Raw genomic sequence first — 24,565 nt, 5'->3', positions numbered from 1 at the left:
AGACCTCGAGAAGGCCAGCCGCAGAAGACACGCACCTGGAGCTGAGCTGGGGCCGGGGCAGTGTGCCGGGCCCCCACAGCATGAGTGAGCAGCTGAGCCAGGCCCTCGCGGTCCCGGCCTCCCCACACGTCCTGCTCTGGGAAACTGCTGTCATGTCGGCCCTCCAGGCCGCCTTCTGTCACCGGCAGCCACTGACCCCTGCCTGGGACCCTCTTTCTCAGAGTCCAGGCCTTAGACCCCTTCCTGCCCCTCGTCCTCTCATCGTTGGCCCCTGACCCTGCCCTGTCCCCTCCTCCCACTGCCCCTGCCCTCCCCTCCCCCCTCCTTGGCTTCCGTCTCTCCAGGTGACCTTGTCTGTCAGCGCTTCCTTTCTGGCCATGGTGACCCCTCCCTGACTCAGTCCTTTCCTCCTCCTGGGTCATGGTCATCGCCTGTCCCTTACTCTCTGTCCTTCCAGTGTGTCAAACAAAATGACCCCTCCCCCGGCTCCTTACAGTCATTGCGTGAGGTCGGACACGGGTCGGGCCCTGACATGTGAACAGGACTCTGTGAGGAGAGACCTGAGGCCTTCGCGGCCCTATGCACCTGTGCAGGACGCCCAGCTGCCAGGGGCCCACTCAGCACCGTCTGGGCTCCACAGCGATGCTGGCAGGAGAGACGTCTGGGGCCTGCGATGGGGCCCACTCGGGCCTCGGCACCGCAAAGGGCAGAGGTCGTCCTGCGGCAGGGAAGTCCCTCCTTCCAGCTCCCTTACCAGCACGGTGACATTAGGAACGGCCTGAGGACTGGGCAATTCCCCGGCCCCCCAAAACGGCCCATTCGAATGTTCTTCCCCGTGTTTACACTGAGTCTCTCTCTTCTCTTATTGCATCGTCTGTCGTTTCAAAAACAGCGCTGCTACCAGGATGATAGTTTGACAGTGAGTGTAGGTTTATAAATTCTAGATTCCCCTCATGTAAATATTACTGACTTTTACTTGACCATCGACAATTAGTGTGACCACTGCTACAAATCACTGACTAAAAAGGCACCTACTAAAGACAAAAGCATTTGCCCATTCACAAGTGTTTATTGATTTAACTATTTGGACTTCATGATACATTTACAGAAGAAAAATTTTGGTAGAGAAGAACCTTAGTCTTTCATTTGATTGCTTTTGGATTAAATCTATCAAAATATATATTTCTTTAAAACTCAAAATCTATTCTAATACTATTGAGTAGAAAAAGTTGCTAATATTTAGATTTTGAACATAACAGATTTTTAAAAAGTAAGTCTATCATATTAAAAAATAATAATTACTTATGAACTGATTGCATTTTGCTGGGTGTTCTGATCAATCGGGACGTGTTGGTGAACGGTACATTCCCTTTCCTTGAAAAAGTGTTTTGCTCTGCTGTTCCACAGACGTCTTCTGCCTTCTTTAGCGAGATCGAAGTCCATCCGTCACTCTTCCTGATTCTGGATAGAGAAGAAGGAGATGAATGTAGCAGGGAGTCGGAAAGATGAACAGGGAAGGGTCAGGGGCAGAGACAAAGGCAAGGCAGGAGGGCGGGACTCACGGGGGTGAGGAGGCACAGACGCCCTGTGAGGGGGGAAGGGGGGGGCAGCGGGGGCCCCAGGAGGGAGCAGGTGAGCAGAGGAGGCTCTGAAGGAAGGGAAGGAAAGGCCCAGGGAGAAGAGGTGAGGGGGGAGGAGGCAGGGGGCAGCAGGGAGCTAGGAGCCCTCACCTGGAGAATGTCCTCCAGCATGTTAGATAGATATTTGCTGTTTTCATCCAGGTCATCCCAGGGGCAGAAGGCTCTTCCCTTGTGAGACACAAAGTTGTTCACGCAGTCCTCAAAGTCTGCAATGGGACAGGGGAGTCAAGGCAAGCTCCAGCTCTGGGGATGGGTGACGGGCTACGAGGTGCCAGTCTTAACAGACACGTTTTCACCATCCGCATTTCCCAGCCTCCTCTTTCCTCTCTCAAAGACTTGTTTCCAAATGGAATCTGAGGCAGCCCAATTCCACCCCTTTCTGGAAGCCACCAAGGCCTTCTAGTATGAGTACCCACCTCCCTCCGCTGCCCACGTTCGCCTCTCTCCCCTGAGCTCCCTCTCCAGGTAGACTCCCCAGTCCTCCCCAGAGTGCAGCCTCACCTCTGCAGGCAGCAGAGAGGCTCTCCTTCCTCTCCCTCTCCCTGGGGCAGCCTAGGTCCCCCCTACAGGCTCCAAGTCCCTCCCACAGCCCTGCCCCTACCCCAGCTCCCTCTGCTCTCACCATCATAGGACATGATGGCCAGCTGGACGCCTGCGTCAAGCAGCTTGCGAAGCCCCTGCCGGTATTCCCAACGTTTGGAATGGTAGAGGCGGGCGGCGAAGATGCTCAGCTCTACGTTCCTGTGGCTCCTCAGGAACTCGACCACCTCGTCCACACATTCGAAGCAGGGGCTCCAGGATGTGTACCAGGTGACATGGCATTTCTCGCCTGGGGACAGCTTCATGTCCAAGGACGTCTTCACGGTGTCGAACCAAGAGAGGAAGCAGAGTTCTGCGTGACGCTTCTCACTGGGATAGAACTGGGAGAGATGGAGGAGGAAAGGGGCTCTGGGCTGGCGGAGCTGGCGTGGGGCAGGGCTGGGGCGGGGTGGGGGCGAGGCGCCAGGGAGCAATCGCCTCAGAGGCGTGCTACTGACTGGTCGTTTTCTTTTCTTTACTCGCTCCCCGCCCCCTGCTCTCATGCGGCCTTCCGTGCCACACTCATCCACTCATCCATTAATTCCGACATTCGTTCGCCCAGTCGCTCCTGCTGCATGCATTCCGAGTGCCTGCTCCGGGCCAGGCCTCTGGGGTCCAGCTTGTCCCCGGGGTGCTGTCGGCTGGGGAAGCCACAGAGCGGCGAGTCCACCGGGGAGCCGCCGGCCACGCGCGTCCACCGCGCTCTTGAAACGTGGCGAGTAAGAAATGCTCATGTCCTCTCAAGGACTTAGCATGAGAAAAGAATGTGAACTATCTCGTGAAGAACTCTAGTATGGATTATTATTCGTTACGTGTTGAAACAATATCTTAGATATGTTACGTTATCAACAGTAAATTCGTCCACCTCTCTCAACTTTTGAACACCGGGTACCTGAGAAGGTTAAAGGACGCAAGTGACCCCGATTGTGCCTCCACGGGGCAGTCGTGGCGCAGTGCGCGCCCCGTCTGCCCCATAACGCTCTCTCCCTGGCAGGTTCTGGAAGGCGTGCAGTGTGGATGGAGAAGGGAGGGCTGGCGTGCGGGGCACAGCTTGCAGGAGACCTTAGTGGTCGCTGCAGGGGCCGCCGGGTGCTGGGTTCGACCTGGAGTCTGCCTAGGCTGCGGTCCTCATGCGGGCAGGCCTGGCCGAGGCCTCAGAGCAAGCTGAGGGGCAGGCAGGACCAGGGTGTGGGCTGTCTCCCGGGGGATCACACTTCCTGGGCGTGGAGCACTCAGGGGTGTGTCTGGGGGAGCATCAGGCCCGCAGGCTGTTACCAGGGCCAGATGAGGCGCTGGTGCATAAGAGGCCCCGACTTGCTAAGATGCTCTGTCCTCCCCGACTGCCAGGGGCTGAGCGGGAGACCAGACGTGGACACGAGAGGCGGCAGACCATCTAAAAGAGGCCTCGTGGGAGAAATCAAAAGCCATCCTGTGTGAGGACGCAGGAGGGCCAGGCAGGGACATCTGGGGCCCGGGACACGGGACGATGTTGTGGGAAGAAGCACTCAGCATTTTGCATGTTATATTCTTTTCGACATCCTCATCCTGCTCCTGCCTTTGACAAAAGTGGGGGCCATATCTGGTTTTTAAGGACCCCCTGGTCCGAGGGCTTGGGTGAGCTGTGCTGCTCTCTCTTCACCTGGAAGCGGAGGTAGATGCCCTTACGCCCGTAGGCGAAGTCCAGGTTTTGGAATTCGAAGGAGGAGGAGGAAGCACTCGGTATTTTCATGTTATGTTCCTTTCTGGGTCCTCAACCGGCTCTGCTCCTGCCTTTGAGGAGAGTTAGTGGGGCCCGTACCTCGTTTTCAAACACCCCCCTCAACAAGGGCATACGTGAGTGGTTCCTCGTTCCTTCCACCTGGTAGCAGATGTAGCAGCCATAGCGTTTTTTGGGGGTGGGCCAGTTGTAGAAGTGGAAGTAGAAATAGTCGTGATACAAGCGCCGCTTTGGGTTTCTGAGGGGAAAAATGAAAACCAAAAATGCAGAGTCTCTCCCATCTGGTGTCCCCCGAACACAGCGCCCTGCACCCCTGGGCGACGTGCCTCCCCCTGCCCTCCTTGGCCCTGAGCATCTCCTGCCGCGTCCTGGGCAGGAAGACTGGGGAGAGGCGGGCGCAGGGGCTGCAGGGACACAGGGACCAGCGTCCTCCCCCGTGGGGGCCCAGGCTCCGCTCCTTCCCGCAGCACACACCCGAGCCACCCAGATTCCTGCCCCCGCGCCCCAACGCGTGAGAAAAACAGAAGCGAGCAATAAAACCCCCTCCGCTCCAAAGTAGTAGCTTTTAATATTTCCGTTCAATTCACGCCCGACTTTTCAGTTGGCGCATTATTTTTAGATACCGAGTTAACACCTAAATCCACAGGCTCCGGGGACGGGTCCAAGGGCCCTGTGTCTCTGAACTCATCTACTCCTCCCCCAGTCCCCGGGGACCCGGCCCATCTTATAGAGAGGCAAGCAGGGCGCGGTGAGGGGATTGGCCTGCCCGGGTCACTGGCTGGTGAGGGACGGCCGCGGTGCCCCGTCCGGACGCGGCCGCGTGCCGCTCTCACGGTAGGTGACCCTGTGCGGTGTGCTGTCTCGGGCGTGATGCCCTCGTCTACTTAGTTGTGAACTGGAGCATTTCTCCCGACCACGGCATCTTTGCCCCAGACCCAGGCTGGTGGTGCCGTGATGACGTGAACGCCGTGGATGTGAGACCCGTCCGCAGTTCCTTTCCGCTCGCAGGAGAGACGTGCTTGGAACGGGTGATTTCTCTCCTTGCCCCGGACAGCTAGTCTCACGCTGTGTGTATAGTGGCGCCAAGGGCATAGAAAGTTGATCAAAGTGTTTCTAAATAAATCCACCAACGGCTTCACTCAGGCTTTAGTCCCAATCTCAGTGTTCACAGAGCTCAGGACAGGTGGAGAGCAGGCAGCCCTCACAGGTGCGCAGGGGACGCCCAGCCCCATGGACGTGCGGGCTGAGAGGGGGACCAGGAAGACGGCAGGATGGGTGACGGCACGGAGGGGGCCCTTCAGAAGCAACAGTGGGATCTCCCCAGAACGGGCTGTCCCCCGACAGAGCGACCTGGGGAGAAGGAGCCCTGAGAGGAAGAGCAACCAGCCGGAGAGCCGCAGCCGCAGCCCAAGGACAGAGGCTCCGCAGGGGTCAGAGAGAGGCCCCAGGGGGACAGAGTGGGCAGTGGTACCTGATCCAGGGCTTCCGGGTGTAGCCTTCTCTCCAGGCTTCTGTCACTTCTCTCCAGCCCTGTAGGTACATTTCCTCTCACAGTGCCCAGCTGTAGGAAAGTCCCTCCTCTGAGTGACCGCTCAGCCTCTTTGGCTGGGGCTCCGCCCCCTTCCTGCTTTGGCGGCAGGGGTGGGAGGGCCCTGGGGTGTGGGTCTCCTCAGGCTCACACCCACTTTCTCTCCTCTCTGGACCTCCCTTTGGGCTCAGCTCCCCCTCCTGGTGACAGGCCCCTCTCGGCAGCAGGACCCACCCTCACTGCAAAGGGAAAGCGAAAGTGAAAAGGGCCGGGAGACGGGAGATGGGGATGCGAATGGCCCTGGCCCTGACGACGAGCACAGGACAGAGGCCCCGCCACCCTGGGGAGGGTCAGCCGGAGCCCTCCCCACACCAGCCCTGCACCCAGCCCGGTGCCTGGCGCAGGCTCTGACCTGCCCCTTGAGGGAAGGAGCAGACGGGGCGAGCAACCTGTGCTCTCTCTGGCCCTGCAGAAGGGACCTGGCACGCTCCCCCGACCCGGCGAGCTCCCCCGACCTGGCACGCTCCCCACCATGGGCGTGAGGGTCTCCCACGGAGCTTCGGCTTCACAGTTTCCTGATTTCCAGAGACAGAGTGTCGTTTTATATTCTCTGTGCCTCCCGTCCTCCTCTGCTGTAGAACTGTTGGCCGAATCTTTTGCACCTTTTTCTGCGAGGCAGTTTGTCTTTCCCTCATGCTTTATAAGAATTTTTAGATATTCTGCATTGTGATTCGTCGCTAGTTACATAAGTTTCAAACGCTTAATGCTTGGCTAAATTCTCACTCTCCTCATATAGAGATGCTATCATTTCTAATGTTTCCACAAGTATCGGTCTTACCGACTATGTATATGATGTGACATAGACATCTGATACTTAATTTCGGAATAGGATGGAGGAGGAAGATGAAAGGCTCTGGGGAGATGGAGCAAAGCCAGGGGGCCTGGAGAGAGAAAGGTGAAGGAGGGGAGCAGGGAGGGTGGGGGGAGGGCGAAGGGACTGGGGGCGGAGCAGACAGGGAGGCTGAGAAGAGCGTGGGGAGGGGGCAGGGAGGCTGCAGGAGCACCGGAGAATGGGGGTGACTGCAGAGCGGAAGTCTCCCACACACGTCAGGAAGCCCCATGATGGCTGAAGCAGGAACCAGAGGAGCCTGTGGCGGCTCAGAGCAGGGCACCTTTAAGCATCCGTGAGGCCAGGGCTCAAAGGCCCTCCCCGGGGGGTCCACGAAGTCCTCCTGGCATTTCGCAAACTCTGCTGCGGTGGAAGAGGAGACAGTCGGATTCCAAGCAGGAGCAGAGGCTGCCCCGCCATGTGTGATCCCCTGCCTAGCCTCGCCCTTACCCCAAATGTCCTCCCACGTCGACTCGGAATCTGTCCCCACGGTCACAGTTCTCACCCAGGGTCTGCTCCTCACTCCCCAAGGACTGTCAGGGGAGAGTCCCCTCCAGGCGGCGGACCTGGAAGCTTTGGTCCTCGGAGATGCCGGCTCTGGGCAGGGTCTCGGCTCACTCAGGTCTCCTGGGAGGTCTCTGGAGATGCGTCAGGGCACAAAGTCCTCGGGCGGGGTCGCCGTGCTCAGCCAGCAAGGTGGTCACATGCAGAGCTGGGCTCCAGGGAATGTCCCATGGGCCCGGGCGGCACTTGTGCACAGCGGTATATCCAGAACATTCCAGGAAGTGTGAAGCACACTCCACGTGGGGAGAATGCCCGGGGAGGAGGAGAAGGGAAGTGGGGAGCAGTGGGGTGCGTGGCCCTGCGAGGTCTGGCTCAGCCTTCTGGGACCCCGTCCTTCCCCACAGAGAAGGCAAGGCTGGTTGGGTCATTCATTGGTTCCCTCGTCCGTTTAACGATGACCCGCTGACCACCCACCTGTGGGTCACCAGTGGTCAGGAACCTGGGCTGCAGGGTGGGCCAGGTACGATCCTGACATCAAGGACATGACGGTCTGGACCCTTTGTCACCCCGCCCTCTCCATCCCACAGACCCCTCCTATATGTCCCTGTGAGCTCAGCAGTCCGGACTTATTCCCCAACCGAGGGGCGCACCCTCCCCGCCCCCAAGTCTGAGCTTCCCAGCTGCAGGCTGCCAGCATCCTTGGTCTAAATTAATGCAGGAAAAGGTGCGCGGTGAGGACCATCCTACCGAGAGCTTCTCGGCCCTGCTGCTCGGGCCCGTCTGTGCCTGTCCCTGCTCTGAAGGTCATCCACGTCCAGCAAGACGGGCGTCACTGCCCAGCCGCCCCAGACAGTGGTGTAGGACAGCCCTGTGCCACCCTTCATCCCATCCCAGGTTTTCATACTGAAAGCTGAAGACCTCTGGAGGTATCAGGCGTCTGGAGTCCAGACTAGGGCGGACAGCAAGGCACAGAAGCTCTGCCGGGGTCCTCGCAGGGGCTGGGTTGTGTTTGAGTCACCAGCCACTGGAGACCAGCCAGAGAACCTTTTATTTCCCTTGATGGTGACCTCCAGGCTCTCTGCCCTGAATTTGAGTTGGTGCAGTTGGCCACATCTCATTTCTTTCTCTGCTAGAAAGAGACCTACCTGTGTAACCCCGGCTGACTGGCTAACCCTCTCTGTGACTCAGCACTGAGCCCTCCTATGTGGGACGATGGCCCCCAGCCCTCCCAGTCACCGGCCAGGATGTTCTGTCCCCATGTCCACTGGGTGGAGCCTTCGTCCAGCGCACCAGCCGCAGTCACCCTGGAACGTTGTTCTGGAACAGTGGCCAAGACGGGGTTCGGGGCAGGACTCCAGCCCGTGGTGGCTCCTGTTCTCACCTGACCAGAGACACACCAAGATGCAGAGAACCCGGGAGGTGGCGTGTCCCACAGCCCCTCACACTCTCCCGCCAGGGGAGAAACTCCAAGAAGGTTTTCATAAGGAGGTTTGTCCGTGTGTCCCCAAAGCGTTGATATCCTGTTCTTACAAAAGTATCTGGAACCATCTGTCCAAAATGCCAGAGGATTGACAAAATTCAGAGTCGCAGTTTCATCGATGCCACCCCAAAATTTGGAAACTACCTCACGGCGTTTCATTAGGGGGTTGGCTGATTGAGTGATCAGGGGATTTCCACGGCCAGAACCCCCATTAGCAGCCTTTTGAATGTGGATGCATTCGTTTCCGTATGCGAATGTTACGAATTCACTTATGATGTGCTTTTACAGCTTGGGGAAATAGTTGTGGTGCGCTATGGAGGGGAAAGCAAGACCCCGGCCTGGGGGCAGGGGTGGTTTCCCGCGCAGGACAGGTCACGCTCTTTTGGCCTGAAGTCAGCCCTGTGTTTGTTAGTTTCATCCTTCGCCGTCTGAGCTCAGTGCTGAGGCACAGAGGGGGTGAGTCGGTCAGCTGGGGCTACACAGGTAGGAGAAGGCGGAGGAGCCAGGAGCTGAACCCAGGAAGTCTGTGCCCACAGCCCCTGTCTGTGACAGCTACGCTCTGTCATCCTTGGTGTAAAAATATCGGAAAGGAAAAAATAAATAAATCAGGCAGAAGAAGCACAAGAACGTTCTAAGGCTTCTGAACTGAAAGTCTGTTGTGAATGATGTTGCTGACTCTTCTACCCCACAGGAGGCGGGGCAGGGTCGTGTGGCTGTCCCGTGTCCATTTTTAAGTTGGTGGAAATGAGAACTTGGTGTTGAAAAAATATATTTTCTGTACTGAATATGTAATTCCACAGTGTAAACTCATTTTCGTGGTATATTTATGCTTTGAATGAGAGTAGTGTAGACTGTAAATATTGCAAGGTTCTGACTGTGAAATTGAAGGACAGGTTGACTTCCTTCCTGAAAAGCTGTAGTTCCCTAACCAGAGAGCCTGTAACTTCCGCGCCCTCCACACGGGGGCAGGATCCCGGTCACAGGCCGCGGTCCACGCTCAGGCTGCCTGCCCCGAGCACCTGCCGCGGGGCCAGGCAGGGTTCAGACACACCAGGCCCAGGAGATATTTGGCTGTATCGCCCTCCATCACGTGCTGTCTAACGCCTTCTTTTATGATTTCCCCCTAAAACTTTGTTTTTTCAGGTTAAAAAAAAAAAAAAAGCAAAAGCAGCCATTGCGTGTTTCTATGGATTTCTATCAAATTTACATATGGTTTTAGTTTCGTATTAAATTGATGACAAAGCACTTCCTAAGGGTTTTTTCCCTATAGTCAATGGAATTAGAAGGTGTTCATGTGAGGGTATACACCATTATAAATCGAAATGACAAAAGGACAACAAAAAATATCAAAAACCGAAGCCAAGGAGGCGTCTTCGTCCTCGCCAGCCTCGCCAGCCCCACGTCCTCGCCAGCCTCGGGCCTGCCGAACACTGCTCCGACGGCTTCCCACGGCCATTCCCCCCGGGGACAGCATGCGCTGTACCTCCACGTCCTGACCCAGCCCCTTCGGCACCACCGTTACCGGTGAGCATTCACCCCACGTCGTCTTCCCCGCACACCGCCGTGCCGCCCAGGTGCTCTCACTGTGTTGGACCCTCAAGCCCTCCCCTCCTCCGTTTAGACTCTATGTCTCCTCGTGTCCGCCAGGCTCCCTGGCTCCCAGCTTGTAGCGTGAAGACTCAAAGTCTCCTGGACTCCTCCCCAGTCCCCACCTCCCAGATCCTCTCCTCTGAGGCTCATTTTACGTTTAGGACAACGAATATTCTGCTGCGTTGAACACCCTTTATGTCCACAGTTTGAATCTATCGGTGGCAACGACTCGTCTCTGCAGAAGCAGGCAGACATTACCCTCCCTTACACAGTGCTGCAACGTCACTTACGCAATGTGGCTGGCGCAGTGACACTTAGGCAATGACACTTATACATCTGGAAGCAAGACCTTGAGTTGTCAAGTGCAGATTCTCCTTCTCTATGCATTAGCTGGTTTTTCCTTGACCAGTGACAATCGCTATGAGCACTAACTGCCCACATGAAGCTGCCTCCAAAAGACAAAGGCATTGGTACGTTCAAAAGTGGTTATTGAACTCTTTGGACTTCGTGATACACTTATAGAGGAAAAGTGTTTGGGAATCATTTTACATTTCTTTTTATTGGTTTTGATTTAAAACAATTAAAATACATAATTGAGTCTCTAAAAATCAAAATTATTCTGATAGTATTGAATAGATTCTTACTGATAGACATTTGGAATAACAGATGTAAATACACAATAAATCTATCAGGATTTTTAAATTCATAATTTCTTATAGCTCATTGCTGTTTGTTGGTTTCTTTGCATCAACTGGAGATGGTGGAGGATGCGAGTTTCCATTTCTTGAAGAAATGTTTTATTGTGTTCCACAGGACTCTCCAGGCTTCTATAGGGAGATTGAAGTCCATCCTTCAGTCTTCCAATTTATGGAAGAAGAGGAACGGAGCAGGGAGTTGGAAAGATGAACAGGGGAGATTCTGGGGGCAGAGACAAAGGCAAGGCAGGAGGGAGGGACTCACGGAGGTGAGGAAGCACAGACGCCCTGTGAGGGGGGAAGGGGGGTGCAGCGGGGGCCCCCCTGGAGGGAGCAGGTGAGCAAAGGAGCCACTGAAGGAAGGGAAGGAAAGGCCCAGGGAGAAGAGGTGAGTGGGGAGGACGCAGGGGGCAGCAGAGAGGCGGAGCCCTCACCTGGAGAATGCCCTCCAGCCTCCAAGATAGTCGTTCACTCTGTGCATCCAGGTCATCCCAGGGTGGGAAGAATATTCCCTGGTGATCCACAAAACTTTCCCAGCAGTGCTCAAACTCTGAAAGGGCAGGAGGGGGCGGGGTAAGGGTGACTCCAGCCCTGGGGGGAGGGGAGCGGCCACAGAGTGTCTGCCTCTTAGGGACAAGCTTCCCCAGCATAAAGTCACTGCCTCCCTTCTCTCTTCTTCCCTGGGCCCTCGCTTATCACGCCACTATTTCTTCCACCTGCAATGTGAGGCAGCCCCATCACAGGCTTCCTGGACGCCCCTAAGTCCTTCGTGAAAGTCTGCACCCCTCCCCCGCTCCCAGCACCCCTCTGTCCCCTGCGCTGTCCTCCTGTGCGCTCCCCAGTCCTCGCCAGAGCCCAGCGCCACTTCTGCAGGCAGCTACCAGGCTTCTCCTCCAGGGATTCTCATCCTGCCCGCCTCTTTCCAGCAACTTTCCAAGGCCTCACCTGCCCATCCCAACTCCCGTGAATCCCGTGCTCACCGTTGAAGGTCATCATGGCGACTTCGGCCCCAGCCGCCCTCAGTGCGCGCAGCCCAGCTTCATAGCCCAGGAATCGGTCATAGATACGGGCAGCGAAGATGCGCAGGTCCACGTGTGTGTTCTCTCTCAGGAATGCAACCAGCTTATAGGCACAGGCTGCGCAGGGGGTATAGGAGATGTAACAGGTGACCCTGTAGCGCAGCCCCTTGTCCAGCTTCCAAGAAGCCATGCGCTCTAGGAAGATCGGCTCTGCATGGCATTGTTCCCAGCCCATGTCAGCACCCGGGCACAGAAGAGGGAGAAGAGTGCTCTGTCACTGGCTGTGACCAGCGGGAAGGTGGGACCAGGGTGAGGCAGGCGGGGCGCAGGCCTCAGGCACAAAACAGAAGGGGAGACACAGCTCTGCATCACAACGACTGATGTTTCAATGCAGGACTGACGTGATCGAGTGTGAGACGAACCTCACGACGAACAGTGTCAGCATTTTACCAAGGGCCAGATCAGCAGAGGTGACTGTTTAATCAACATCAGCAAATGATGGCTCCTCGTGGCTCTGTAACTGATCAGTCCTCATTTATGTTATTGATATTTCCTTCATTGTGGAATTCCCATTGATTTTAATTTTTAAACTGTTGCATTAAATACAGTGCATCTTGATTCCCGAGAGTGTGTAGCTCCTCCCAGTTAGCACCCGAGGTCTATGCCTGCAGGAGCCTCACCTAGTCTGGCCCTGCAGGGAGGAGGGGAAGGGCTGAGGACGGAGGGAGAAGGCCAGGTGAGGTCCAGGGTCCTGAGCCTGATGCCACAGAAGTGGGTGCTTCTCCCAGCGGGTTTACCCCAGTCACCACATACTCCCCTGTCCTCACGCCCACCTGTGCACCAACAGCTCTGCAGGCTTCTGCTCTGGGCCTCACCCTGTGCTGAGCCCAGGCGAGACACTTTGCTTAAAGGTCTCACTCTGCCCAGAGAAATGGGGTGATGAGTGCCAAGGGTAGGGTGTCTGGGAAATTAGATGAATGTCATGTGCAGCTCATAGGATCATAGTGGTTTTCTCAACCTGCAGAAGAAAGGATTTGCAAGCAGAGACCCAGGGACGAGGAACCAATCAGGCCAAGTGTGCTAGTGCAGAGCCCATGGCAGGTGTGTACAGGAAGGTGTGTTTCTGCAGGGTGCCCCTGTGCATAGCATAGCAGGCAATGCTTTTGTGTGACCAGCACCTTGGCCAGCATTGTCAAGAGTAACTCGAACGACAGACAAGGAGACTTTGGGCTCTCTGGACATTTCCTGTGACCATGTGACTGGTCCGATGTGTGCCCCAAAGCCACCAATCACAGCAGAAGCTGTCCCCACCTGACTCCAGACAGAGCCACAGCAGCTGGGGAGACCAATAGTGATGGGTTTGGAGGACCGCCCCGTGTGCACTGAACCTTCTCCCTGAACGTTCCAGGTCGGGACGTCCTGCCTGCTCTGGTCAGTCACCTGGCTGTGCAGGAAGCCCTTAAACTCATCCACTGGGATCCAGAAGTCCCCCTCCCGGTATTCTACCTCATGGCACAGGTAGGTCTTGCGGGGGTAAACCAGATGACTGAAGTTATTAAGAAAGGTTCCTATATCCATCAGGGGTCTGTGGAAACAGGCGGGGGAGCCCAGAGACATGGAGCACGTCCACGTGCTCCCCTCCTCCACCCCAAACCTCTTCCCTTTCACCCTTAGTTCCCCACGCACCCACATCCCAGCGAGACCCACAGAGTATGGATGCCCACTCGATTTGCTAGAAACACCTGCCCTTTCCTCCGACCCCTCCCGAGGCTCCTGGGGAAGCCAGCTCAAGTCCTCTCGTCAGGGTCCGCCCCCAGGGGCTGTGCGCGGGGTCAGAGCCTCTGTGGAGGCTCCGCCTGGAGTAGGCTGGTCACCGCTCCTGGCATCGCCACCCCACGTGTGTCCCGCTGGCCCACGGCCCTGCTCGGTATGAGCACTTGGCACCCTTTCCTCCTGTGATGGGCGGAGTGCCCATCAGCAGAGAGGTCCTAGACTGACAGAGAAGGGCCATCAGGAGGGAGGGGCAAGCAGAGCAGCCTCTGAGGTAGGTGAGTCCCCATCAGGGAACCTGGAGTTGGGGTCAGGAGTTGGGGTGTTGCAGGGGCCGGGTGATACCTGGCCTCCGGGGCTGAGTTGGCCGCCATGTCTCAGTCCCTTCGCCGTCCTCTGCTTCTCCTCCTGGTCAGAGCTCCTTATATACCGTCGAGAGCCTGGAAGTGGCTGAGTTGGCATCTAGACCCATCCCCTTCATGACCTCGGGCCTCTGTGTCACCCACATAGGTGTAACACAAACAGGAACTTCTCTGTCCAAATGTGTCATCCCGATGCCCTCGGGGACAACTTCAGTTTTGATTTCTCTCTTTTGACGAAGGCCCTACCTGGATGCCACAAGGACTGACCATAGGCAAGTGAAGCCTTGGGAGGCGAGGGTCAGTCTGGGCAGCGCGGCACAGCCAGACGGGAGGCGAGAGGGCAGCAGAGAGGCACTGTTCACACCTGAGGAGGCCCGGGCGCGAGACACAGAGACCCGGTCCAGGCTCCCTGGGGCCTGCTGGATGGAGGGACCGTGGGCTGTGAGCCAGGGGGGAGATTCTGCTCTGAGAGGCAGCACATGACCTTCATCCCGGACTAGGAAGGGCCGGGAGGGGACAGACCTGTGCCGAGCGTCCCCTCCTCTCCGCGGGCCCCTCCACAGCACCAACAGAGACCGTCCGTCCCCTGGCTCTGCACTGCGCCCCTCCCACCACCCCTGTCCTCTTGACCTTGGTCCCCCCGGACCGAGAACAGTCCCTGGCTGGTGGCCTCAGTGCTTTTCGAGTGAGAACTCACCTGGGACGTGCTGCGTGTGTCCCACTGGTGGCCGTACTTCCCAGGTCACAGGCTCCACACCAACACGCCCGCCACCCCCGGGAGTTGCCGGTCCTCCTGAGCTGAGACGGCGCATCTACAAGGACCAGGTCGCAGACGCCAGGCCTGGGGACCCTGAGCATTTCCCCAACACTGTCCCCAGGACTTGCCTTCCGGGGAGGGAGAATGGCATCGTGATCCAGGCCAAGCTCCCCTCCCGTACCCCCAAAGTCCCCTCCAGTCACTCAACACACAGAGTGCTCCTCAGGGCTCCTCCAACTCCTCCCCTCCCCTTCAGAGGGAGGGTCTCCTGGGCATGAGCCCTGTCTTGGTGGCAGCCTGGGACCCCAAATGTGTGGGGTCCTGCTGCACAAGCCCCTGTGCCTTGGGGCTACGAACCCGCTTCTGTTCCCCGTCTTCTCATCCCGAGCCCGGCCAGTCACCCTGGGACCTTCCTATCCCCGCTGCCCCTGGCTGCCCCCGTGCGATGCAGACAACACAGGCCTAGGCAGCATCTAGTGATGAACTCTGGTCCAAAGTCCCCCTGGACAGCACCGACGTGACCGGTTGCAAGCATTCAGCTCACCTCAGGCCATGAGGTAGGAAGAAGGAAGGAAAGAAGGCCTGTCCTTCCTGGGGACTGGCGGCCCCTCCCCGACGCCCGCCTCTGGAACGCTGAGCGAACATGTGAAATGACTCCTGCGTCTGCTGGAGTTTTCCACCGAGGTGTGCAAGGGCCGAGGGGCGAAGGACCTAGGTGCCCGTGAGCGAGGGAGGGTGCGTATGGGGAGACCGGCCCCCTGAGCAGGTGCAGACTGGGCCGGGATTTGTCCCACTCTCCCGTCGGGGAAACGGGGGGCAGAGCGGGGTACCTGAGGGACCCCAGACTGGGGTTACGCAGATAGACTCAACCCACGGACCCTACGGAGGGTGCAGGGTCCACTCTGTCCTCGTTCCTCCGGCACTGGAATGCGTGGTCTGTACGTGACGAGTCTGGGCCAGGCTGCTCCGTGTGAGGTCCCAGCTCTGCCTTCCCTGCCGCCCTGGCGCCCACAGCCAGCCCAGGGTCAGGCATCGACCCCAGATTGTGTCACATCCTGAGATCCTGGATCTCAGGTCCCATGTCATGGACGAGGGTCTGTGGGGTTGGAGACCTCAGGAGCTGAGGTCATTGAGAGTTTGGGTCAGGTGAGCCTGCCCTCTGACAGCACAGCGTGTGGGGACCTTTCTCCCAATGAGACCACCTGTCTTCTACCCAGGCAATTCCCTCTGCCTAGAGTGACTATATCTTGCGGGTTTTCCATGTTTTGTTTTCAGGAATCGAGGTGGGGCTCCTGTCAGAGCCCAGAAATTGAAACCAGCGGAGTAGACGATGATGACTTTTTTTTTTTTTTATCACAAACCCACCTTGGGAGGTGACGACATCCTCTGGTTTCCTGAGTGACTGAGATAGGGCTCAGGAGAACCTTTGAGGTTCCTTCTCGTCATGTCACTGTGTGTGTGTGTGTGTGTACATGTGTGGGTGTGTCTGGTGTGCCAGGGCTGTTCCTGGGCTGTGGCCCAGACATCGTTGTGTGCCAAGCCAGGTCTTTGTCATGTGTATGACACCTGAGGTCCTGGGGACAGACACGAAGCTGCAGCCACGGCCCTGACCCCTCTGCCACCCAGGCAATGCGCTCCGCCTGCTCCCCGGGCCTCCTGCTTCCCGGCTGAGCTCTCTTCCCTCTGGGGCTGGGGTCGGGGAGCTTTGCCTCCTGGTGGCTGCGCCTCTCCTCTGCCCCTCTGTCTGGTCTGGCCCTGGACGCCCCTTCCTTCCCCAGGAACGGGCCCTGTCTGGGGTCTTAGCCGAGGTCTGCAGGGCCTGGGCAGCGCTGAGCACCTTCTGTGCGCTCAGCCCCCCACCGGTGCTGGCTTGGACAGCACGTTTGAGTACTGGTGGATCACTCATAGACTGAGTGATTTCTTGAACAGGGATTTTTCCTCTTTTTTGAAGAAAAATTATCATTTGTGAAGGAATAACTCTCTCACACATTGTCTGAAGCACTTGGTTTTCACAGTGTCATTTAACTGTCACTGCAGCCCCATGATTGGTCATTGTCGGTGCCCCCGAGATTCAGGGGAGGAGCCTGAGATCAGGAGGTAAAGTCAGGTCCAAGGTCCCTGAGCGTGGAGGAGGCTGGGCTCAGGGTCAAGTTCATGTCCTTCTGACCCTAAAGAACCTATGCAGAGACTTGTCACAGGAAAGACTGACACAGCTGCTTAGACGCAGGGGAGGCAGGAGGGGCTGTGGAAGGATCCCCCCCCCAACCCCCAGAAAGTGAGAGGGCCTCCGGGTGGGTCCACAGGTGGGGAGGCGGCGGGAAGGACCAGGCAGAGGGGGCAGGACCAGACGCAGAGAGAAGGGCCTGGAGAGAGGAGAGGGTGGGGCCAGGGCAGGGGACGCCCGGACGCAGGGGCGAGAGGGCCTCAGAGACAGGGGAGGACACGGGGCCGCAGTGAAGCCACATGGACACTGTAAATCTGTGCGTTTCTCCCCAGTCGCCCTCACCGCAGACACCTACACTGATCATCGACAGGTGTAAAGTCTGGAAGGTCTGGGCTTTGCCCGTCCTCTTCCTTTTTCCCTGCGAGGAGACCCAGAGCCTGGAGGCGGGCGGCCACCCGAGAGCCCCAGGACGGCGGCGGGAGTGGACAAGTGCAGAGAGGTGCCTCGGGGACAGGGGTGGGGCCTGAGTCCTGACAGCACCTCTGATCTCAAAAGATAAAATGTCCTGTGCGGCAGGAGCCGCCCTGGTAAAAGAGAAACGGGAGCCTGTGAGAGGACACGACCCCTGAGCGAGTGAGGCCGAGGACGCTTCAGCTGGCGTGAGGAGCCGGGAGCCTGAGGACGGCAGACTCCTGCCCCCCACCCCCACCCCTCCAGCACTCCAACTCTCTGCAAGTTGTTGTATGTGCAACATGACCACCTACTGTGAGCACAGGAGCGGGAGCAGAGACGGCGCTAGAGGATCCAGGAGTCCCTGCCCCGAGGACTTCCCCTCACCCCCCGGGAGGACGGTCCCTCTGAGAACAGAGCCACACACTCACTGGTCCAGAACTCAGGCACAGGTGACAGCCACAGCTTTCCGGAGCAACTTCAAGGTTGTCAGAGCCTGAGGAACAGAAACAGCCTCTAGTCACTTGCCTGCAACGACCTAGGTGGGCCCCGGGGTGCCCGGGGGGTTTGGGCCCATCTTGGGAGCGAAGGAAACAGGGTATGTCGGATGCAGCTACGGGTCTTCCTCTCCCTGACTCTCTGTGTCTCTCCGGAGCAGATGGACGTTCGCAAAGTGAATAACAGCCGTGATATGAGTCAATCGTCGCGTATTTATTGTGTGCTGAGGGTCACCTCACTAGCATGTGGCAGAGTCAAGATTCAAACCCAGCCGCGGCAGAGGCCCGTGCCCGACACTGGTGGCCGGGGCTGGAGCAGGAGGGCTCTGAGCAGGGAGAACGGGGTGCGCAGTGGGGAAAAGAGAAGGAGGGTCACCGGCTTGTGTCCGTCACAGCCACCGGGGTGTGGTGTGGCTGCACATCTTCCATCCATCTCCAGGCCGTGACTCCTGGGGGTGGATTAGGACAGCCAACTCCTCCTCAGGGTGTCCCCCAGGACTTTAGGAGACACAAATATGACAAAAAATGGGCCTCGCACACAGCGGTTCTTGGGCAAACAACCCAGCCAAGCCCCACCCAGACACAGAGCACGGGCTGCCCGGAAACGTGACAGTGGGCCTGCTGTCACAGTGCAGAAATCAAAACCAAAAAACGACGATGAGGTTCTTCTGGGAAAGGCAGTTTAGGAGGTTACATCATCCTCTGCTCTGATCAGAGGGAGCTGGGCATCTGGGTGTGTCCAGGGAGCCGGTTCTCAGCAGAGGATGACTCCGTGGCACCCTATCGCCCTGAGAGGAAGTCCTTTGTTCTTTTCCCACGGTCACAGGTCAGAGCAGGTCAAGCCGATTCACACCCGGCCTCCCTCGCTTCTCTCTCTCCGGCCCCTTGGCTTCTCTCCACCTGCCCAGAGCGGCTGATCTTCCTTGCTCACTCCGTTCTCTCCCCTCCCTGCTCACTTCCCTCCTCTTCCCGTCATGGCTCCCCTCCAGCTCCCCAACCCGATTCCGCTTTGTGTCCCCCAGACCCAGCAGGAAGGGAAGCCTTCAGTTTCTCCTCCGCCCTCTGTGATTCCATCTCCAAGATGACCTGGCATGAGCCGTCTCCATGACCACGGCCTGAAGACGACTTTATTAGAGATGCCGCCCTGGACCGTGATTCGTGTGCCTGGATCAACACAAATGACAAAATGTCCCTCTGCGTCCATGTCCTGCCTAGTCCCTCGGTAGAGTTTTGAGCTCTGCCAGGAGGAAGGGGGGTGCCCAGAGATGGAGTGAAGGTGGGTGATGGCATAGAGGGGGACATTCAAATAAAAGGGGGGGGTCTCCCCAGAACGGACTGTCCCCCGACAGAGCGACCTGCGGAGAAGGAGCCCAGAGAGGAAGAGAAGCCAGCCGGAGCGCCGCAGCCCCAGCCCGAGGACAGAGGCTCCACAGGGGTCAGAGAGAGGCCCCAGGGGGACAGAGTGGGCAGCGGTACCTGATCCAGGGCTTCGGGGTGTCGCCCACTCACCAGGCTTCTGTCGCTTCTCTCCAGCGCTGGAGATGCATTTCCTCTCACAGTGCGTGGCCGTAGGAAAGTCCCTTGTTGAGTGACCGCCCAGGCTTCTCAGCTGAGGCGTCACCCGCTTCCTGATTTGGCAGCAGGGATGGGAGGACATACTCCAGGCGGAGCCTCCAAAGAGGCTCTGACACCGTGCAGTGCCCCTTGGGGGGCGGGCGGAGAGAAGAGCATGGACAAGAGGTCAGAGGATCCTCAGGAACAGGATCCCCTCCATCCCCATCGGGCCTAATATACAACATTCACAGCCGGTGGAAGATTCTAGAATGAGCTGGACCCTTCCAGAAAGAGTGATCAGGTCTGCACGATGAGGGATTCAAACTCAGAGCTAAGACACGCCCCCGACCCCTTACATCCCATTGCATTTTGCTGGGTGTTTTGATCAATCGGGACGTGTTGGTGAACGGCACATTCCCTTTCCTTGAAAAAGTGTTTTGCTCTGCTGTTCCACAGAGGTCTTCTGCCTTCTTTAGTGAGATTGAAGTCCATCCGTCACTCTTCCTGAGTCTGGATAGAGAAGAAGGAGATGAATGTAGCAGGGGGTTGGGAAGATGGACAGGGAAGAGTCCGGGGACAGAGACAAAGGCAAGGCAGGAGGGAGGGACTCACGGGGGTGAGGAGGCACAGACGCCCTGTGAGGGGGGAAGGGGGGTGCAGCTGTGGCCCCAGGAGGGACCAGGTGAGCAGAGGAGGCTCTGAAGGAAGGGAAGGAAAGGCCCAGGGAGAAGAGGTGAGGGGGGAGGAGGCAGGGGGCAGCAGGGAGCTAGGAGCCCTCACCTGGAGAATGTCCTCCAGCATGTTAGATAGATATTTGCTGTTTTCATCCAGGTCATCCCAGGGGCAGAAGGCTCTTCCCTTGTGAGACACAAAGTTGTTCACGCAGTCCTCAAAGTCTGCAATGGGACAGGGGAGTCAAGGCAAGCTCCAGCTCTGAGGATGGGTGACGGGCTACGAGGTGCCAGTCTTAACAGACACGTTTTCACCATCCGCATTTCCCAGCCTCCTCTTTCCTCTCTCAAAGACTTGTTTCCAAATGGAATCTGAGGCAGCCCAATTCCACCCCTTTCTGGAAGCCACCAAGGGCTTCTAGCATGAGTACCCACCTCCCTCCACTGCCCACGTTCGCCTCTCTCCCCTGAGCTCCCTCTCCAGGTAGACTCCCCAGTCCTCCCCAGAGTGCAGCCTCACCTCTGCAGGCAGCAGAGAGGCTCTCCTTCCTCGCCCTCTCCCTGGGGCAGCCTAGGTCCCCACTACCGGCTCCAAGTCCCTCCCACAGCCCTGCCCCTACCCCAGCTCCCTCTGCTCTCACCATAAGAGGACATGATGGCCAGCTGGACGCCTGCGTCAAGCAGCTTGCGAAGCCCCTGCCGGTATTCCCAACGTTTGGAATGGTAGAGGCGGGCGGCGAAGATGCTCAGCTCTACGTTCCTGTGGCTCCTCAGGAACTCGACCACCTTGTCCACACATTTGAAGAAGGGGCTCCAGGATGTGTACCAGGTGACACGGCATTTCTCGCCTGGGGACAGCTTCAAGGACGTCTTCACGGTGTCGAACCAAGAGAGGAAGCAGAGTTCTGCATGACGCCTCTCACTGGGATAGAACTGGGAGAGATGGAGGAGGAAAGGGGCTCTGGGCTGGCGGAGCTGGCGTGGGGCAGGGCTGGGGCGGGGTGGGGGCGAGGCGCCAGGGAGCAATCGCCTCAGAGGCGTGCTACTGACTGGTCGTTTTCTTTTCTTTACTCGCTCTCCGCCCCCTGCTCTCATGCAGCCTTCCGTGCCACACTCATCCACTCATCTATTAATTCCGACATTCGTTCGCCCAGTCGCTCCTGCTGCATGCATTCCGAGTGCCTGCTCCGGGCCAGGCCTCTGGGGTCCAGCTTGTCCCCGGGGTGCTGTCTGCTGGGGAAGCCACAGAGCGGCGGGTTCACCGGGGAGCCGCCGGCCACGCGTGTCCACCGCGCTCTTGAAACGTGGCGAGTAAGAAATGCTCATGTCCTCTCAAGGACTTAGCATGAGAAAAGAATGTGAACTATCTCGTGAAGAACTCTCGTATGGATTATTATTCGTTACATGTTGAAACAATATCTTAGATATGTTACGTTATCAACAGTAAATTCGTCCACCTCTCTCAACTTTTGAACACCGGGTACCTGAGAAGGTTAAAGGGCGCAAGTGACCCCGATTGCGCCTCCACGGAGCAGTCGTGGCGCAGTGCGCCCCGTCCGCCCCGTAACGCTCTCTCCCTGGCAGGTTCTGGAAGGCGTGCAGTGTGGATGGAGAAGGGAGGGCTGGCGTGCGGGGCGCAGCTTGCAGGAGACCTTAGTGGTCGCTGCAGGGGCCGCAGGGTGCTGGGTTCGACCTGGAGTCTGCCTAGGCTGCGGTCCTCATGCGGGCAGGCCTGGCCGAGGCCTCAGAGCAAGCTGGGGGGCAGGCAGGACCAGGGTGTGGGCTGTCTCCCGGGGGATCACACTTCCTGGGCGTGGAGCAGTCAGGGGTGTGTCTGGGGGAGCATCAGGCCCGCAGGGCAGTTACCAGGGCCAGATGAGGCGCTGGTGCATAAGAGGCCCCGACTTGCTAAGATGCTCTGTCCTCCCCGACTGCCAGGGGCTGAGCGGGAGACCAGACATGGACACGAGAGGCCGCAGACCGTCTAAAAGAGGCCTCGTGGGAGAAATCAAAAGCCATCCTGTGTCAGGACGCAGGAGGGCCAGGCAGGGACATCTGGGGCCTGGGACACGGGACGATGTTGTGGGAAGAAGCACTCAGCATTTTGCATGTTATATTCTTTTCGACGTCCTCATCCTGCTCCTGCCTTTGACAAAAGTGGGGGCCATATCTGGTTTTTAAGGACCCCGTGGTCCGAGGGCTCAGGTGAGCTGTGCTGCTCTCTCTTCACCTGGAAGCGGAGGTAGATGCCCTTACGCCCGTACGCGAAGTCCAGGTTTTGGAATTCGAAGGAGGGGGAGGAAGCACTCGGTATTTTCATGTTATGTTCCTTTCTGGGTCCTCAACCAGCTCTGCTCCTGCCTTCGAGGAGAGTTAGTGGGGCCCGTACCTCGTTTTCAAACACCCCCCTCAACAAGGGCATACGTGAGTGGTTCCTCGTTCCTTCCACTTGGTAGCAGATGTAGCAGCCATAGCGTTTTTTGGGGGTGGGCCGGTTGTAGAAGTGTAAATAGAAATAGTCGTGATACAAGCGCCGCATTGGGTTGCTGGAGGGAAAAGTGAAATCCGAAAATGCAGAGTCTCTCCCATCTGGTGTCCCCCGAACACAGCGCCCTGCACCCCTGGGCGACGTGCCTCCCCCTGCCCTCCTTGGCCCTGAGCATCTCCTGCCGCGTCCTGGGCAGGAAGACTGGGGAGAGGCGGGCGCAGGGGCTGCAGAGACACAGGGACCAGCGTCCTCCCTGTGGGGGCCCAGGCTCCGCTCCTTCCCGCAGCACACACCCGAGCCACCCAGATTCCTGCCCCCGCGCCCCAACGCGTGAGAAAAACAGAAGCGAGCAATAAAACCCCCTCCGCTCCAAAGTAGTAGCTTTTAATATTTCCGTTCAATTCACGCCCGACTTTTCAGTTGGCGCATTATTTTTAGATACCGAGTTAACACCTAAATCCACAGGCTCCGGCGACGGGTCCAGGGGCCCTGTGTCTCTGAAGTCATCTACTCCTCCCCCAGTCCCCGGGGACCCGGCCCATCTTATAGAGAGGCAAGCAGGGCGCGGTGAGGGGATTGGCCTGCCCGGGTCACTGGCTGGTGAGGGACGGCCGCGGTGCCCCGTCTGGACGCGGCCGCGTGCCGCTCTCACGGTAGGTGACCCTGTGCGGTGTGCTGTCTCGGGCGTGGTGCCTCGTCTACTTAGTTGTGAACTGGAGCATTTCTCCCGACCACGGCATCTTTGCCCCAGACCCAGGCTGGTGGTGCCGTGATGACGTGAACGCCGTGGATGTGAGAACCGTCCGCAGTTCCTTTCCGCTCGCAGGGGAGACGTGCTTGGAACGGGTGATTTCTCTCCTTGCCCCGGACAGCTAGTCTCACGCTGTGTGTATAGTGGCGCCAAGGGCATAGAAAGTTGATCAAAGTGTTTCTAAATAAATCCACCAACGGCTTCACTCAGGCTTTAGTCCCAATCTCAGTGTTCACAGAGCTCAGGACAGGTGGAGAGCAGGCAGCCCTCACAGGTGCGCAGGGGACGCCCAGCCCCATGGACGTGCGGGCTGAGAGGGGGACCAGGAAGACGGCAGGATGGGTGACGGCACGGAGGGGGCCCTTCAGAAGCAACAGTGGGATCTCCCCAGAACGGGCTGTCCCCCGACAGAGCGACCTGGGGAGAAGGAGCCCAGAGAGGAAGAGAAGCCAGCCGGAGAGCCGCAGCCCCAGCCCGAGGACAGAGGCTCCGCAGGGGTCAGAGAGAGGCCCCAGGGGGACAGAGTGGGCAGTGGTACCTGATCCAGGGCTTCCGGGTGTAGCCTTCTCTCCAGGCTTCTGTCACTTCTCTCCAGCCCTGTAGGTACATTTCCTCTCACAGTGCCCAGCTGTAGGAAAGTCCCTCCTCTGAGTGACCGCTCAGCCTCTTTGGCTGGGGCTCCGCCCCCTTCCTGCTTTGGCGGCAGGGGTGGGAGGGCCCTGGGGTGTGGGTCTCCTCAGGCTCACACCCACTTTCTCTCCTCTCTGGACCTCCCTTTGGGCTCAGCTCCCCCTCCTGGTGACAGGCCCCTCTCGGCAGCAGGACCCACCCTCACTGCAAAGGGAAAGCGAAAGTGAAAAGGGCCGGGAGACGGGAGATGGGGATGCGAATGGCCCTGGCCCTGATGACGAGCACAGGACAGAGGCCCCGCCACCCTGGGGAGGGTCAGCCGGAGCCCTCCCCACACCAGCCCTGCACCCAGCCCCGTGCCTGGCGCAGGCTCTGACCTGCCCCTTGAGGGAAGGAGCAGATGGGGCGAGCAACCTGTGCTCTCTCCGGCCCTGCAGAAGGGACCTGGCACGCTCCCCCGACCCGGCGAGCTCCCCCGACCTGGCACGCTCCCCACCATGGGCGTGAGGGTCTCCCACGGAGCTTCGGCTTCACAGTTTCCTGATTTCCAGAGACAGAGTGTCGTTTTATATTCTCTGTGCCTCCCGTCCTCCTCTGCTGTAGAACTGTTGGCCGAATCTTTTGCACCTTTTTCTGCGAGGCAGTTTGTCTTTCCCTCATGCTTTATAAGAATTTTTAGATATTCTGCATTGTGATTCGTCGCTAGTTACATAAGTTTCAAACGCTTAATGCTTGGCTAAATTCTCACTCTCCTCATATAGAGATGCTATCATTTCTAATGTTTCCACAAGTATCGGTCTTACCGACTATGTATATGATGTGACATAGAC

General features: G+C 58.0%; 3 protein-coding genes across 10 annotated transcripts; all 3 read right to left on the bottom strand.

Moving 5' to 3' along the window:
- Positions 1-898: 898 nt before the first annotated feature.
- LOC118613792 (DNA dC->dU-editing enzyme APOBEC-3C-like) lies at positions 899-5,771 on the bottom strand. 2 transcript variants are annotated; one of them, XM_036237511.1, is made up of 5 exons: positions 5,408-5,771; positions 4,018-4,174; positions 2,263-2,497; positions 1,731-1,846; positions 899-1,461 (listed from the first exon to the last, which is right to left on the bottom strand). In XM_036237511.1, exons 1-5 carry the CDS (start codon positions 5,476-5,478, stop codon positions 1,447-1,449), a joined length of 594 nt encoding a protein of 197 aa, XP_036093404.1. In that variant the 5' UTR covers positions 5,479-5,771; the 3' UTR covers positions 899-1,446. The 2 variants fall into 2 exon arrangements, with proteins under 2 accessions (XP_036093404.1, XP_036093403.1); XM_036237510.1 differs by having other exon boundaries at positions 904-1,461; positions 2,263-2,560; positions 5,408-5,768.
- A 4,677-nt stretch (positions 5,772-10,448) lies between these two features.
- LOC107502069 (DNA dC->dU-editing enzyme APOBEC-3A) lies at positions 10,449-17,709 on the bottom strand. The gene is made up of 6 exons (XM_036237507.1): positions 17,576-17,709; positions 13,757-13,851; positions 13,082-13,226; positions 11,603-11,912; positions 11,057-11,172; positions 10,449-10,754 (listed from the first exon to the last, which is right to left on the bottom strand). The coding sequence occupies exons 2-6, from the start codon at positions 13,783-13,785 to the stop codon at positions 10,725-10,727; spliced, it is 630 nt and encodes a 209-aa protein (XP_036093400.1). The 5' UTR covers positions 13,786-13,851; positions 17,576-17,709; the 3' UTR covers positions 10,449-10,724.
- A 125-nt stretch (positions 17,710-17,834) lies between these two features.
- Positions 17,835-23,876, bottom strand: LOC118613791 (DNA dC->dU-editing enzyme APOBEC-3F-like). Of its 7 annotated transcripts, XM_036237503.1 has the most exons (6): positions 23,858-23,876; positions 23,644-23,733; positions 22,256-23,522; positions 20,508-20,799; positions 19,976-20,091; positions 17,835-19,705 (listed from the first exon to the last, which is right to left on the bottom strand). In XM_036237503.1, exons 3-6 carry the CDS (start codon positions 22,403-22,405, stop codon positions 19,691-19,693), a joined length of 573 nt encoding a protein of 190 aa, XP_036093396.1. In that variant the 5' UTR covers positions 22,406-23,522; positions 23,644-23,733; positions 23,858-23,876; the 3' UTR covers positions 17,835-19,690. The 7 variants fall into 7 exon arrangements, 6 of the variants coding, with proteins under 6 accessions (XP_036093396.1, XP_036093395.1, XP_036093397.1 ...); XR_004955873.1 differs by lacking the exon at positions 23,858-23,876 and having other exon boundaries at positions 17,835-18,805; positions 19,118-19,705; positions 22,256-23,850; XM_036237502.1 differs by lacking the exon at positions 23,858-23,876 and having other exon boundaries at positions 23,644-23,850.
- Positions 23,877-24,565: the final 689 nt, after the last annotated feature.

The sequence above is a fragment of the Rousettus aegyptiacus genome, unplaced genomic scaffold, assembly GCF_014176215.1.
Source record: "Rousettus aegyptiacus isolate mRouAeg1 unplaced genomic scaffold, mRouAeg1.p scaffold_m13_p_2, whole genome shotgun sequence".
In the NCBI taxonomy this organism is placed as follows: Eukaryota; Metazoa; Chordata; class Mammalia; order Chiroptera; family Pteropodidae; genus Rousettus; species Rousettus aegyptiacus.
This window is presented reverse-complemented; position numbering and strand designations above follow the sequence as displayed.